General features: G+C 42.6%; 1 protein-coding gene across 1 annotated transcript; it reads right to left on the bottom strand.

Annotated features, from left to right (window-relative positions):
* Positions 1-644: 644 nt before the first annotated feature.
* Positions 645-16098, bottom strand: dnaja (DnaJ heat shock protein family (Hsp40) member A). The gene is made up of 8 exons (XM_029752001.1): positions 15653-16098; positions 14978-15132; positions 10325-10502; positions 10001-10105; positions 9481-9708; positions 8631-8861; positions 4874-4974; positions 645-2031 (listed from the first exon to the last, which is right to left on the bottom strand). Exons 2-8 carry the CDS (start codon positions 15107-15109, stop codon positions 1795-1797), a joined length of 1212 nt encoding a protein of 403 aa, XP_029607861.1. The 5' UTR covers positions 15110-15132; positions 15653-16098; the 3' UTR covers positions 645-1794.
* Positions 16099-17528: the final 1430 nt, after the last annotated feature.

The following is a 17528-nucleotide window of genomic DNA, read 5'->3' as shown; positions in this document are numbered from 1 at the left end:
ACTGCAAAATTGCCTAGGAGCTAGAAGCAGGGCTGCCCTATCTGGAGCCGTGTAGAACATTTCCTGGAAACAAGACCACCCAATCAGGAGCAGTGTAGAACACTTCCTGGAAACAAGACCATCCAATCAGGAGCAGTGTAGAACACTTCCTGGAAACAAGACCACCCAATCAGGAGCCGTGTAGAACATTTCCTGGAAACAAGACCATCCAATCAGGAGCAGTGTAGAACACTTCCTGGAAACAAGACCACCCAATCAGGAGAAGTGTAGAACATTTCCTGGAAACAAGACCACCCAATCAGGAGCAGTGTAGAACACTTCCTGGAAACAACAAGAATACCCAGTCAGGTGCAGTGTAGAAACACTTCCTGGAAACAAGACCACCCAATCAGGAGCAGTGTAGAACACTTCCTGGAAACAAGAATACCCAGTCAGGTGCAGTGTAGAAACACTTCCTGGAAACAAGAATACCCAGTCAGGTGCAGTGTAGAAACCCTTCCTGGAAACAACAAAACCGCCCAGTCAGGAGCAGTGTAGAACTGTTCTGTCATTTCCCTGTGGAATAAAACCGATTTCATGATCAAAAGCAGTAGAATAAAAGAAATGGAACTGTTCTGGATCAATGAATGTGAAATGTCATTATCTTGTTTTGAATATAATCAAACATTTTATTCATCACATGCTTCATAAACAAGTGAACAGTGAAACGCTTACGGCCATTCCCAACAATGTATAGAAAAATGATATAAAAAAAATGAGGAATAGTAAAATGACACAGCTGATCTTTCTGCCATCAGTCCACTTTTCAGAATAAAAGCCTTACTGTTGCTGCATCAGAATCTTTTCAGAATAAAAGCCTTACTCTTGCTGCATCAGAATCTTTTCAGAATAAAAGCCTTACTCTTGCTGCATCAGAATCTTTTCAGAATAAAAGCCTTACTCTTGCTGCATCAGGTGTCCTACTTTCAATAGTCTACCACTTTTATCCATGACGAATCTTCCAAGGAGATAATAATACATTACATTAACTGATATCGGCCTCATAATAATGCATATATGCTGTTATTTGACAACTGCAGATGTGAACCAGATTAAATTGAATAAACGTTGTTTTAAAAAAAACGAAAAGGCATTCTTGAGAGGTTTTATTTGTGAAAGAATCAATCCATTTCAAGAGTGGGTGAAATGCCTGTGATGAGAAAGTAACATTACCTTCATAGAAAGCATACAGGTTCCTCTGGTGAGTTATGGACCTAAGTCAATAATTGAAATACAACAAGTCTGTTTTCTGTGCCTCCTAGTATATCTCTCATGAACAGATCCATACGAAATAAAACAATACACACACAACTTACACATGGAGAAAAAACAGTGCAGGTGTTATGTTATGATAGAAATGTAAACAGACCATCACACTACCCGTTGTGACAAGATGGAGTAGGTCTACAGCTCCACCTAGTGGTCATGTCGGGGACAACATCTTTTCCTTTATCTAAACCTTAACATAGGTGAACTAACCTCATTATAAAAAGGTAAACAACAGACGTATTGAATAGTATCTGGAGGAACACAGCTGCTGATATGGCTTGGATGTACTGCAACATGACATTAATGTGAAAGTAGGCATTTCAGTGCAGCGCTTGATAACAGTGGACTTTGAACTCTAATGAATAAGGCTTTTGTCAAACCCAGTTTTTCAGGAACTGGAGTTTGACGTGACTTGTATACATACAATCTAAAAAAAACGATGAATTGAACAAACTAAACATTCAGTGCAGCATGAGTTTCTCTATTCTACTGCTGCTGGCACTGCACGCCCTGGCCTCCCCCCTCATCATCGTCAATATCGTCAAAGCTTGGCTTCCCTCCTCCGCTGCTGGCGCTCCTCTGTTGAGAGGAGCTGTGATCCATCTCCTTCAGGTCTACCTCCTCCATGTCGTCTGAGATCAGCTGCTCGTCTCTTGGAGGGAGGAGGGCCTCCAGTTGGGGGAGGAGGTGCTCTGGCAGCCAGTGTTTATCTGGGAACTCCACCTGGTGGCGAGGAGGAACATAGAGAAATGGGTTATGGGTCTGATAGGGTCTATTCCCTATATACAGTAGCAAGAAAAACAGTATGTGAACCCTTTGGAAATACCTGGATTTCTGCATAAATTGGTCTTAATTTGATCTGATCTTCATCTAGGTGACAGCCAAACACAGTCTGCTTAAACTAATAACACAAATTACTGTATTTTTCTTGTTTATATTGAATACATCATTTAAACAATCACAGTGTAGGTTGGAAAAATATGTCAAACCCCTAGACTAATGACTTCTCCAAAAGCTAATTGGGGTCAGGAGTCAGCTAACCTGGAGTCCAATCAATGAGACGAGATCGGAGATGTTGGTTAGGGCCCATGCACCCTATATAGCGCTCTACTTATCTAGGGAAATAAGGTGGCATTTCAGACAACCCGATACAGGCTCTGCAGCATTGAAGGTTCCCAAGAAGTGGCCTCCATCTTTCTTCAATGGAAGAAGTTTGGAACCACCAAGACTCTTCCTACAGCTGGCCGCCCGGCCAACCTGAGCAATCGGGGGAGAAGGGCCTTGGTCAGGGAGGTGACCAAGAACCCGAAGGTCACTCTGACAGAGCTCCAGAGTTCCTCTGGAGATGAGAGAACCTTCCAGATGGACAACCATCTGCAGCACTCAATCATACTACTCCTCAGTAAAAGGCACATGACAGTCTGCTTGGAGTTTGCAGACAGGTTGCACACAGGATCTCAGACTGGGGCGAAGGTTCACCTTCCAACAGGACAACGACCCTAAGCACACAGCCAAGACAATACAGGAGTGGCTTAGGGACAAGTCTCTGAATGTCATTGAGTGGCCCAGCCAGAGTCCGGACTTGAACCTGATCTCATGTATTAGTTAAATCATACTGTGTAGCCATCTATCATGTACACTACATGGACACACCTTCAAATTAGTGGCTTCGGCTATTTCTACCACACCCGTTGCTGATAGGTGTATAAAATTGAGCACAGAGCCATACAATCTCCATTGACAAACAGTGGCAGTAGATTGGCCTTACTGAAGAGCTCAGTGACTTTCAACGTGGCACTGTCATAGGATGCCACTTTTCCAACAAGTCATTTCGTCAAATTTCTGCCCTGCTGGAGCTGCGCCGGTCAATGGATCGGATCCCAGCCGGCGACCCAAAACAACGGCGCCGCAGAAGAGGGCGGTCTTCTGGTCAGGCTCCGTAGACGGGCACATCGCGCACCGCTCCCTAGTATACTACTCGCCAACGTCCAGTCTGACAAGGTAGACGAAGTCTGAGCAAGGGCTGCCTTCCAGAGAGACATCAGAGATTGTAACATTCTCTGTTTCACGGAAACATGGCTCACTCAGGATATGTTGTCAGAGTCGGCACAGCCACCCGGTTTCTTCACACTTCCACAGAAACAAACATCTCTCTGGTAGTGATATTTGTATACAAGTACCTCGGCGTACACATCACGGGCAAACTGAAATGGTCCACCCACACAGACAGCGTGGTGAAGAAGGTGCAACAGCGCCTCTTCAACCTCAGGAGGCTGAAGAAATTTGGCTTGTCACCGAAAATAAACTTTTACAGATGCACAATCGAGAGCATCGAGTTGCATAGTGCCAACTGTAAAGTTTGGTGGAGGAGGAATAATGGTCTGGGCCCGTTTTTCATGGTTCGAGCTCCTTAGTTGCAGGGAAGGGAAATCTTAACGCTACAGCATACAATGACATTCTAGACGATTCTGTGCTTCCAACTTTGTGGCAACAGTTTGGGGAAGGCCCTTTCCTGTTTCAGCATGACAATGGCCCTTTGCACAAAGCGAGTTCTAGAAATGGTTTGTTGAGATCGGTGCGGAAGAACTTGACTGGCCTGCACAGAGCCCTGACCTCAACGAACCCTTTTGGGATGAATTGGAACGCCGACTGCAAGCCAGGCCTAATCGCCCAACATCACTAATGCTCGTGGCTGAATGGAAGCAAGTCCCCACAGCAATGTTCCAACATCTAGTGGAAAGCCTTCCCAGAAGAGTGGAGGCTGTTATAGCAGCAATGTTCCAACATCTAGTGGAAACCCTTCCCAGAAGAGAGGAGGCTGTTATAGCAGAACTGGAAGGAAAGGCGGCCAAAGAGGAATTGGCTTTGGGGGTGACCAGTGAGATATACCTGTTGGAGCGCGTGCTATGGGTGGGTGCTGCTATGGTGACCAGTGAGCTGAGATAAGGTGGGGCTTTACCTAGCAGAGACTTGTAGATAACCTGGAGCCAGTGGGTTTGGCGACGAATGAACGTGAACTAGCGAGAGAGCACGTGAACTAGCGAGAGAGCACGTGAACTAGCAAGAGAGCACGTGAACTGAAGAGTGAAGGTTTCATGTAGTGTTTTCCCCTTACTGACATGCAGACCATAACGCATGTCTACTCCCATTCCTCCAGCCAAATCACAGGTTGGCCTTTGCAAATATGATCAAATCAGGATTCTATTATACAGTGAACAGTGTGAAGTTAAATTCAATGTGTTGTATTGAGTAGAATTGTGAATTTTCAGTGAGGTTTTTAGAAAACGTGAACTCGTGTCCGGGTGGACGAGGAAATGTTTTCACTGTGATATCGCGATACTACTCGGTATCGGGATACTTGGCCTGGTATCGTTTGAAAAATGTTGGTATCTTGATAACTCTACTATTTATCATGTATTGTTAAATCATACTGTGTAGCCATATATACACACACACACACACACACACACAAATATATATGTACACACACACACATACATACATACATACATAACACACACACACCTCATGTATTAGTTAAGTCAGACCAATAGAGCTTACTAACCTGGAATTGAATGATGAGCTGTCCTCTGTCGTAAGGGTCTTTGTGGATGGGCATGCCTTCATTATGGACACACCTCACATCGTTGGCCTTCACTACTTTACCTGGAAACAGAAAGATCACACAACCTGCATTATCGTATATTTTGTTGCGTTACAAAGTGGGGACTAAATTAATGGTGATTTTGTCTTTATGTAATATTAAGTGTAGTACAATCAAAGTCAAGGTGAAAAGACAATTCTACAAATTGATAAAAAAAAAAAAAAAGTTAAAAAAAGTTAAAACAAATAGTTGTATTCACCTACATTGTTATGGCCAGCCCATTTACATTTACATTTTAGTCATTTAGCAGACGCTCTTATCCAGAGCGACTTACAGTAGTGAATGCATACATTTCAATTCATTTCATACATTTTTTTTTTTTTTTTCCCCGTACTGGCCCCCCGTGGGAATCAGTCCTTTATTACATATGTGGAGCATGAGGTTTGAGGCAAAGCACAAACTCTTTAAGAACACCCTCAACTTTGTCATGACGTTGGCCTGTGGGTAAGGTTTATGACCCCCCCATAAATACCTTTCTCCCTTCCCCTCTCTTACTGACCCTACTGAAGGACTGCTGTCCTGTTAAATATAGAGAGTCTGGGAACATCAAACAAATGGGGAAAAGGAACCATATTTTGGTAATAAAACCAGTTGGAAATATGCTTGATAACGTAATGAGTATGTATGTCAGTTCATTGTTATCTGAGACATTATGATTGATGACAGGACGACATAAACTGTACCTGAGAAAGTATACACCCTCTAGTTATCAGAGTCACATGGAATTGTTATGCAATTGAAATGTTTGATATTGAAATTGTTTGTTAGGAGATTAAATGTAATTTTAGCTTCCAAATGAGAGAATTGGGTTTTCATAAGGAAAGTGCCCTGCTCGATCAGTGGCCCACCCCTGTGAAGAGACAGGGGTTATAAATGATGAAACACCTCCTTCCCCCCTCTCCACTATATAAGCCTTTGACGAAAAGATAACCAGGTTGTTCCAGTACGGGAGGTCTGCAGCCTCTACGTTAGAAGGACACACATGTAAAGGACAGAACTAAGCCAACCTTGGCGTGAGCTATGGTATGAACTGGTATGAACTTTGAGCTTATTCACTACAGAAGTGATACTTCCTAGCCGTTGAGTTAGCAGCGGCCGCTGTCGACAGGGGCTAGGAAAGGACGGACGACAGATCCAGTCTAACAAACAGACGAAGATACCACCACGTATCCAATTTACCACCAGAGACATTCTCCCAAGGACAGGAAGATCTGTTGGCCAACCCGGCCAGCATCTACGACCAATCTACCGAAGCGCAGCTCAGAGTAAATATTTATTGCATTTTCCTTTTCCAAATGGGCGGTAATTTAGAATGCATAAGATAATGTATTTACGATAGCATAGCTGCTGTTTCTTTGTTCCTAAGTCTTCCCGCTCTTTCATTCAAGCCCAACCCCCTTTCCTTTGTGTAACCAGCCATGATACAGGCTCCGTCCACCAGGACGTTTTCTGTATGACTTCATTGGTATTCTGTGTATTTGTAATTCTGTGTGATTAGTTAGGTATTTAGTAAATAAATAATTAAACCCAATTTTGTATTGCTGATTCAACTTGTTAGCCAGGGTTCGTGAAGATAACCAAGAATTTACAACTTTCATTATGAGACTGAAAATAAGATAAGGGTTAATATTGACTGCTATCGATGTAAAATATTACTAAGTATTTTAAGAGTTTATTCGGAAGATAACAGCTCTATAAACGTTCTTCCGTGGTGCCCCGACTTTCTAGTTAATTACATTTACATGATTAGATTAATCAGGTAATATTAATTACAGAGAAATAATTGTATAAGTTAGCATGTCATATCACTTAATCCGGCATAGCCAAAGACACGACAACTTCAAGAACCTTACTAAAAGTCCCTTGCCAAAAAAGACCAATTTGCTGTAGGCCATCACTGGGAGACATCACTGTTGGACCGATGAAAGCATTTTCCCTGAGTCATTTTACTGGTGGTAAGGAGTTGGCACTGTCACTTCAGGTCACTATACAGAAAGCCATTTACTCTACCAGCTGGGATAAGATGGATGGCACGGAGTACAGAGAGGGACTGTTAGTCTTTTGTAAAATAACTAAGATCATTGCGGTTGACAATATTGTATACCTATTGCTGGACAAGTTGCATACTGATAATTTGAGTGAACATTACCATGCATTCACTGTGTTTGATGGTGTTGATGACAAAGTTGCTGTCAAAGTTGGTGATCTGAAATGTTATAAGCCTTTTATGTTCCTTTGTTTGACATGATTGAGTATTAGTCAGATTATTGGAAAATTGCATACCTAGTCTTACGAGGACTTCCACTTGTGTTAAATAGCAACTCTTGTTATAGCAAATACCCTTGTTCTCATATAGTACATGTACTGAGGTGCCTGTGATGCACTGATTTCATTCTGATGTGCCTGTGATGCACTGATTTCATTCTGATACGCCTGTGATGCACTGATTTCATTCTGATGCGCCTGTGATGCACTGATTTCATTCTGATGCGCCTGTGATGCACTGATTTCATTCTGATGTACCTGTGATGCACTGATTTCATTCTGATGTACCTGTGATGCACTGATTTCATTCTGATGCACCCTCTTTTTGTAGCCTAAATAAATTAAACAATGCAGAGTCACTACTCTTGTAACAAATCCTTTATTGCTTCTGTTTAACTGAACTACAACTTGCAGGCTTGTTTTTGAGTGGGAAAGAACCAGACAATTTTTTTTTTACCTAGTGTGAATATTTAGCACTTCCTGGTTTCAATTCAGCTACAGGATACCTTCTCTAGAGTTGATCCTGAACACTGAAACGCGTTGCTGCTTAATACTGAGGCTGTTGAAATAAACACTCCCATGGGTCATTTAAACAACATCTGAGGTGTTATATTTTAACACTAAGTGTTTCAATATGAACACTACCAAAAGTGTTAAATTAACACTGAGTGGCATTATATAAACACTGGATGAGTGTTAGAAAAACACTCCCATGGGTCATTTGAGCAACACCTGAAGTGTTATATCTTAACACTCAGAGAGTGCTTCAATATTAACACCACAAAAAGTGTTAAATCAACACTGATGAGAGTGGACAAGTGTTAAAATTAACACGCCTGTTGTTAAATTAAGACTTTCAAATTTTCTGTGCACTGAAAACACTACCGAGATTTGAATTCAGTTCAACTACCATCAAGCTACTGCAAAATGTACTTAAATGACTAGTTGAACTACATGTAGTTTACTTCTCCCCAACACTGCAGGAGCGTGCCACATTTTGAGGAGGCACTATGTCTGAAGCAAGGCCTTGTAACACAAACTCAGCTACATACCCCAAACCCACGAGATAAATCTGAACCCCCACTGTTCTCCATACGTACATTGACTACTTTAGGCCTATCTGTCTCCCTCCTAAACACAACTCCTCTCCCTCACATATAATATACATGTATATATACAATATATAAGCCAAATAAGTTCAGCAGTATAAATGTGCTTAACCAAATCACATAAGTTGCTGGGATTCACTAAGTGAAATAACAGGCCAGAGATACTCTAGTACTACTTGAGAAGGTCCAATCACACAAATTTCCTTAGAATAAGGCTGTAATGTTACAAAATGTACATTTTAATCCAAGGGGGGTGAATTCTAACAGCCACACTAAGGCATTACCTGGTGGAGAGGTGATGACGAGCTCCCTTCCATCTAGCGTGCGGACGGTCTTCTTGAAGCCACAGAGGGCCTCAACCAGTTTGATGTTCATCTTCATGTGCAGGTCATCGTCCTGCCTCTGGTACACTGGGTGGTCCTGCTGGTCCAGCACGATCACCACGTCACCTGGTTCCAGACCGGGCTCCTGGTCGCCCTCCCCGTGGAATGGTATCTTCTGACCCCCCTTCATACCTACAGGTTACAGTCTTGGTTAGTTCATGCCTACAGGTTACAGTCTTGGTTAGTTCATGCCTACAGGATATACAGTCTTGGTTAGTTCATACCTACAGGTTACAGTAAATATGTCTTGGTTAGTTCATACCTACAGGTTACAGTAAATATGTCTTGGTTAGTTCATACCTACAGTTTACAGTAAATATGTCTTGGTTAGTTCATACCTACAGGTTACAGTAAATATGTCTTGGTTAGTTCATACCTACAGGTTACAGTAAATATGTCTTGGTTAGTTCATACCTACAGGTTACAGTAAATATGTCTTGGTTAGTTCAGACCTACAGGTTACAGTAAATATGTCTTGGTTAGTTCATACCTACAGGTTACAGTAAATATGTATTGGTTAGTTCACTGGTATCTGTTCCTTTCTGCTGCCTACAGCTGACGGGAGTTTTAGAGACACTAGAGGGCGCCCTTGCTATTATTTACAGCAAGTCGAAACTTCTGATATTCAAGCTCTAGGGAAATCAATATCCCCTTTGGGGGGGGGGGGGGGGGGGGTTTATATCTTCTTAGTATTGTACAGTAAATAACTTATTTGAAACATCCCAACAAGGGAAGAGGACCTCAAACAAACCTTTGTCAACGTGAACCTCTAGAATCTTCTTCTTGCGTTCTACTTTGTGTCCGTTGCAGGTCTTGCATCGGTCTTTAGAGTTGAAGCGTTCGCCCTCTCCCTGGCACTCTGCACACATGGTCTGGATCTGCTGTATCATTCCTGGGCCTATCTGCTGCACCTTGATCTCCACTCCTCTGCCTTTACATGACCCACACGTCTGCAAGGCACCCTTCTTACCGCCGTAACCTGCAGTAAAGACAACCAGAGTAATGGACTTCAAAATCCGGGTGGAACTCAGAAGGAAGACACGAGACCCGGACCTGTATCCACAGAGTAAATGTGCTGATCTATGATCAGGTATCCCCTCTTAGGGTTGGGGTTAGGGTCAGGGTTAGACGGTCGGGTTAGAGGGTCGGGTTTAGTCCTTATGATTTCAAAGGTAAAACTGATCCTATATCAGTACTCTGATAGATCTGTGAATATGGGCTCAGCTCTGATAATGGGGGAAGCTTTGTTTCGATATTGGATCTCAACATACCTTCACATTTTCCACAGATGACGTTTTTCTGCAGGGCCAATTTCCTCTTGGTTCCATTGTACATCTCCTCCAGGGTCACAGTGAGCTGATGGACCACGTTTTTACCTGGACCAAACACACAATCACCACAACACAATAATATTTCTTTAACACAAATAACGGGGCAGTTTCCTGGACACAGATTAGCCTAATCCTGGACTAAAAAGCTTTTTCAATAGACATTCTCCATTGGTCTTGCTTTCTAGCCCTGGACTAGTTTAAACCTCATCTGTGTCATGGAAACCTCCTCAATACGAGACAGTACATTTGTAACATTAGTATTACCTCTCCTATCCCTCTGAGGCATTCTTCCTCCGCCTCCAAAGAACATGTTGAATATGTCCATAGGAGAACCTCCTCCTCCCATGCCGCCATCCTTGATAGCCTGCTCTCCACCCTGGTCGTACAGGTCCCTCTTCTTAGGTTCTGACAGAACCTCATAGGCCTGAGATATCAGCTTGAACTGGAGGCGAGAGACCGTTATGTCAATATCATGCCAAAAAGGTTTTTGATGCTTATAACACCGTAATAACCAAACGCCATAACAATTGTAGCTACATTTCAACATTTGTGTCTTTTACTGCAATACATAAAAGATGGAATAGATTTTCCTTTCAATATTAGTGTGGACTTTCCTTATTTTTCCACAGTTTAACTGCCATATCAATACAGCTAGTCAGTGTGAAAATAAATGTATCCTTGCTTCTCTGAAGAAATGAATCCTTATGCAACACCACTCATCTTAGGCTTCAGGCTAATTTTACAGTGAGAGAACAACTGAAGAGCAAACAGGTGCGTGTTATTTTCAGTGCTCACCCAGTACATTTAAATTAGCCTAGAGCAGAGCTAAGGCTACAGTTAGGGGTGGTGGTGCGGCAATCCCACCCTGGTCTCAGACTAGACGTAACATTGTATAAATTTGAGTGTCCCGGAAACAAACACAAAATGCAACAGTCGCAAAGATTTTACTGAGTTACAGTTCATACAAGGAAATTAGTTAATTGAAATTAATTCATTAGGCCCTAATCTATAACAGCTAATCAAATAATTGGCTACCTAGACTATTTGCATTGTCCCCCACCCTCTTTTGTACACTGCTGCTACTCCAGTTATTATCTATGCATAGTCACTTTAATAACTCTACCTACATGTACCTCAAATCAAAAACTTGATTTGTCACATGCACCGAATATAACAAGTGCAGACCTTACCGTGAAATGCTTAAAATCCCTTAACTCTTCTTGAAATGCACTGTTGGTTGAGAAAATATTTACCAAATAAACTAAAGTAAAAAAATCTAAAACACAATAACGAAGCGATATACAGGGGGCACCGATTCAGTGTGCGGGGGTACAAGTTAGTCGAGGTAATTTGTATATGAAGGTAGGGGTGAAGTGACTATGCATAGATAATAAACCAGTAGCAGCAGCATACAAAACAAATGGGGGGGGGGGGTCAATTTAAATATTCCGGTGGCCATTTGATTAATTGTTCAACAGTCTTATGGCTTGGGGGTAGAAGCTGTTAACTTCACTAGGATAGGGGGCAGCATTCGGAATTTTGGATGAAAAGCGTGCCCAAATTAAACTGCCTACTACTCAAGCCCAGAAGCTAGGATATGCATATAATTGGTAGATTTGGATAGAAAACACTAAAGTTTCCAAAACTGTTAAAATAATGTCTGTGAGTATAACAGAACTGATATGGCAGGCAAAAACCTGAGGAAAATCCATCCAGGAAGTACTATTATTTTTGAAAGGCTGTTTTTCTATTGAAAGCCTATCCACCATACAAAGACTTAGGGCCCAGTTCATGATCTCTATGGCTTCTTCTACATGTGGCCAGTCTTTAGGCATTGTTTCAGGCTTTTACTCTGAAAAATGTGGGAGATACAGCACTTTCAATGGGTGGACAGCGGAAATTTCCAGACATGAGTCCAGCGCGTGATCTTGTTTCTCCTTTTCTATTGACGAAGCTTTTGTCCGGTTGAAATATTATTGATTATTTATGACAAAAACAACCTGAGAATTGATTTTAAACATTGTTTAACATGTTTTCACAAACTTTTTGTACTTTTTTGACTTTTCGTATGGATGTTGAGAGCGCGCTTTGTGACTTTGGATTACTGAACTAAACGCACCAACAAAACTGAGGTTTTTGGACATAAAGAGGGACATTATCGAACAAAACAAACATTTATTGTGTAACATGGAGTCCTGGGAGTGCCATCAGATGAAGATCAAAGGTAAGTGATTAATTTAGTCGCTATTTCTGACTTTTGGGAGTCCTCTCCTTGGCTGGAAAATGTCTATGGTTTCTTATGGGATTTCTGTTTGAATTTGGCGCCCTGCAATTTCACTGGCTGTTGTCGCGGTGGAACGCTAGCGTCCCAATGATACCAGAGAGGTTAAGGAGCCTTTTGGTCCTAGACTTGGTGCTCCAGTACCGCTTGCTGTGCGGTAGCAGAGAAAACAGTCTATGACTTGGGTGACTGGAGTCTGACAATTCTATGGGCTTTCCTCTGACGTCGCCTGCCTATTATAAAAAGGTCCTGGATGGCAGGAACCTTGGCCCCAATGATGTACTGGGCCGTACACACTACCCCCTGTAGTGCCTTATGGTCAGATGCCGAGCAATTGCCATACCAGGCAGTAATGCAACCGGTCAGGATGCTCTCGATGGTGCAGCTGTAGAAACTTTTGAGGATCTGGGGACCCATGCCAAATCTTTTCAGTCTCCTGAGGGGGAATAGGTTTTGTTGTGCCCTCTTCACGACTGTCTTGGCGTGTTTGGACCATGATAGTTCATTGGTGATGTGGACACCAAGGAACTTAACTCTCAACCCACTCCACTACAGCCCTGTCGATGTTAATGGGGGCCTGTTCGGTCCGCCTTTTCCTGTAGTCCACGATCAGCTCCTTAGTCTTGCTCACATTGAGGGAGAGGTTGTTGTCCACACTGCCAGTTCTCTGACCTCCTCCTTATAGGCTGTCTCATCGATGTCGGTGATCAGGCCTACCACTGTTGTGTCATCAGCAAACTTAATGATGGTGTTGGAGTCGTGTTTGGCCACACAGTTGTGGATGAACATGGAGTACAGGAGGGGACTAAGTACACACCCCTGAGGGGCCCCATTGTTGGGGATCAGCGTGGCAGATGTGTTGTTACCTACCCTTACCACCTTGGGGCGGCCCATCAGGAAGTCCAGGATCTAGTTGGAGGGAGGTGTTTAGTCCCAGGGTCCTTAGCTTAGTGATATGACCTCAACTAACCTGTACCCCCGCACACTGACTCTACCGGTACCCCCTCTATATATCCTCACTACTGTTAGTACTTGACAAATACAATTTGATTTGACTGAGAATACAGATTTGCATCTGTTGGTCACAGATACCTTCAAATAAAAAAAGGTAGGGGTGTGGATCAGAAAACCAGTCAGTATCTGGTGTGACCATTTGCCTCATGCAGTGTGACATCTCCTTCCCATAGAGTTGATCAGGCTGTTGATTGTGGCCTGTAGAATGCTGTCCCCACTCCTCTTCAATGGCTGTGTGAAGTTGCAGGATATTGGCAGGAACTGGAACACTGTCGTACACGTCAATCCAGAGCATCCCAAACATGCTCAATGGGTGACATGTCTGGTGAGTATGCAGGTCATGGAAGAACTGGGACATTTTCAGCTTCCAGAAATAGTGTACAGATCCTTGGGACATGGGACTGTGCATTATCATGCTGAAACATGAGGTGATGGTGGCAGATGAATGGCGATGGTGCTCAGGATCTCATCATGGCATCTCTGTGCATTCAAATTGCCATCGATAAAATGCAATGGTGTCCGTTGTCCATAGCTTATGCCTGCCCATAGATACCATAACCCCACCATGGGGCACTCTGTTCATAACGTTGACGTCAGAAAACCGCTCGCCAACACAACGCCTTACACGGCGTCTATGGTTGTGAGGCCGGTCAGACCTACTGCCAAATTCTAAAACAATGTTGGAGGCAACTTATGGCAACAGATTTGGTGGATATTCTGCAGTAAGCATGCCAATTTGACACTCCCTCATCTTGAGACAATCTGTGGCATTGTGTTGTGAGACAAAACTGGACATTTTAGAGTGGCCTTTTCTTGTCCCCAGCACAAGGTCTACCTGTGTAATGATTAGGTTGTTTAATCCACTTCTTGATATGCCACACCTGTCAGGTGGATGAATTATCTTGGCAAAGGAGAAATGCTCACTAACAGGGATTTAAACAAGTTTGTGCACAAAATTTGAGAAATAAGCTTTTTGTGTGTATGGAACATTTCTGGGATCTTTTATTTCAGCTCATGAAACATGGGAACACTTCACCTGTTGCGTTTATTTTTGTTCCGTGTAGTATACGTTACGTTAGGTTACAAAAGGCAGATGGTTACTTAATTGGGTGCTTGGTTGGGGCGGATAACACAAACATCTTGCAACCCAACGGTTGCGAGTTCGAATCACTGACAACTTTAGCTAATTAGCCACTTTTAAGCAACTTAGCATGTTAGCTGACCCTTCCCCTAACCTAACTCTTAAATTTAACCCTAACCCCTGGCCTAGCTAATGTTAGCCACCTAGCCAGAATTTGTAACATACATTGAGCAAATATGTAACATATTGTACTTTTTAGAAATCCGTTTTGCAAAGTCGTAACATAAATTACGAATTACATGTTGTATTATCATACGAAATGGGGGATGGACATCAAAATGAATACATACCATAAAAATAAATATATATCCTCATACTAAATAGAGTGGCTCAGATATACGTACAGAATAGTATGAAATGCTCTGAGACCAGGTTGGCAACCCACACAGCTCCTTCCAGAAGGTTCCTTAATCACATGGCTCCTGTCAGTCCTGGAAGCCATGTGCGCTGTTTAAAATAGCCGTGTCTGCAGGCAGCTTACCTTCTCTCCTTCATTCGGGTTCTTGTCCGGATGGTATTTCAGTGCCAGCTTTCTGTACGCTTTTTTAATCTCGTCCGGTGTGGCTTTAGGGTTCACACCTAAAGTGTCATAGAAACCGGTCTCTTTAACCATCTTCGTGGCCGGATCTGTAGTAACTAACCGGAGAGAGACGTGAGAATTAGATACAACAAATAAAAATGACTGTTAGCCCTAAAAGCGAGTAAAACTAACCTCCTTCTTTGAAGTTAAAGATTAGCGGAAATATTAGCTACCATGTAGCTAGAAATACCGATAAAAACTACAATGTTATGTTTGAAATAAATAGCCACATATACTAGTTGGCTATACTAACCTAGTAAACTAAAACCTCGTCTAGCAATGCTAGTTAGCTGTCGTCTTTTTAATCGAAAGAGCTTGTTCTAATGAAAGGCAAATATTGAAAACAAAATATTACAATTCACTAGTAACATAAAGTATCTTTACCTTTCCAGTAAACCCATAGTAACATAAAGTCTCTTTACCTTTCCAGTAAACCCATAGTAACATAAAGTCTCTTTACCTTTCCAGTAAACCCATAGTAACATAAAGTCTCTTTACCTTTCCAGTAAACCCATAGTAACATAAAGTATATTTTACCTTTCCAGTAAACCCATAGTAACATAAAGTATATTTTACCTTCCCCGTAAGTCCCAGTGAACGTCGTGCTTGAACAGTGCTGTCCGGGAAGACGGCCGGTCCTTTAAATATGGCGGACTGTGCCAGAACTTTCTGCAGCTCCTGTGACGCCCTGATAGACGCGTCTAGAAACAGTGGACGAGCCTGTCGATCAGCCTGATAGACGCGTCTAGAAACAGTGGACGAGCCTGTCGATCAGCCTGATAGACGCGTCTAGAAACAGTGGACGAGCCTGTCGATCAGCCTGATAGACGCGTCTAGAAACAGTGGACGAGCCTGTCGATCAGCCTGATAGACGCGTCTAGAAACAGTGGACGAGCCCGTCGATCAGCCTGATAGACGCGTCTAGAAACAGTGGACGAGCCCGTCGATCAGCCTGATAGACGCGTCTAGAAACAGTGGACGAGCCCGTCGATCAGCCTGATAGACGCGTCTAGAAACAGTGGACGAGCCTGTGGATCAGCCTGATAGACGCGTCTAGAAAGAGTGGACGAGCCTGTCGATCAGCCTGATCCGCTTTGAGGGAGGACCCCCGGGGGAAAAGCAATTCCGGCCGTTCCTGCATATATTACAAAGACGTTTTGGTAGTTTTGGATTTCAGTTTAGGCTGTTTTTTTTGGGGGGGGGGGGGGGGCTGTTCGGTGTCGGTCACGGTAACATTTATTTCGGTGTTCTCTGTTGACACACATCGCATTTTTAGAGAGTAAATCTATAAATCTATATCACCAGGTTTCAGGTCCCTTGATCATTTTCATGCCTCTGACATACGGTAATGATAAATCATACGGTAATGATAAATCATACGGTAATGATAAATAATGCTGTAATGATAAATAATACGGTAATGATAAATCATACGGTAATGATAAATAATGCTGTAATGATAAATAATACGGTAATGATATATAATGCTGTAATGATAAATAATGCGGTAATAGCCTACATTTTGTCTTCATTATTGTGACAGGCTCATGTTTTACCCGACACTATTTCTGTAGCAGACCGCTTTACTTTCTCACCTGGTTATTGTTTTCAAAAAGGTATTATTTCCACTGGCAGATAAACTTAACACTAAATATACACTTTTCCAGACATAAATGCACAAACAATATTTTTGGCAATTTATCCGCTCACTTTACTACCAGCAGAAGAGGAAAAATAGACTCGCTTTCTAATTTGAAGTGCATGATGGCGTTGACACTCACGGCCCGTCTACTGTGCATTTTAATTACAGCGTGTGTAAACTCTTAAAAATACACTTTTCGATGGATTTGGTGTTTAAAAGACCTTCACTAGAAAATCAAGAAAAAGCAGTATTGTAATGAAACAGGGAGCAGGTCTCGAACCCTCGACTTTCTATCTCCGCGTTTATAAACCCAGGCTCGTTACAGTATTGTTTGTTCTTTATCAGACGCCGTAGCCAATAGGCCTACACTTCCTCCTCAAATCATTCAGGATTTCATAGGTAACTTTACAATTTAGTCGCGCAATTTTTACATCTAAGATGTTTGGTGCAGTATTTTTCAATGACCAAAAAAAAGTCATGAAAACGACTCGTATCTCGTTGAATGACCGGACTGTTGATCAGTCACGGAAAGGTGTAGACCACCGACCTCGTTCTGGCTCCAGAAAGAAAGGTCTTGTCCCCGAACAGCGAGGTATTCACTCTGGCCTGATGACAATCCCCAAATGTCATTACACTTTTTGGTGTTTTATTTAACAAATGTCTCTTTCCATTCCCCAGTGTTTGGAGTTTGGAAAATATATTGCGAGTGGAGGAATGTGTGCAGGTAGCCTAGTAAAGTACTGTAATGAAACGGCAGGGAGCAGGTCTCGAACCCTTGACCTTCTAGCCCGAAGTCCAGCGCGCTATCGA

This window comes from Salmo trutta, chromosome 4 (assembly GCF_901001165.1).
Source record: "Salmo trutta chromosome 4, fSalTru1.1, whole genome shotgun sequence".
Lineage (NCBI taxonomy): Eukaryota > Metazoa > Chordata > Actinopteri > Salmoniformes > Salmonidae > Salmo > Salmo trutta.
The sequence above is the reverse complement of the archived record's forward strand: the minus strand, read 5'-3'. Positions and strand labels throughout refer to the sequence as shown.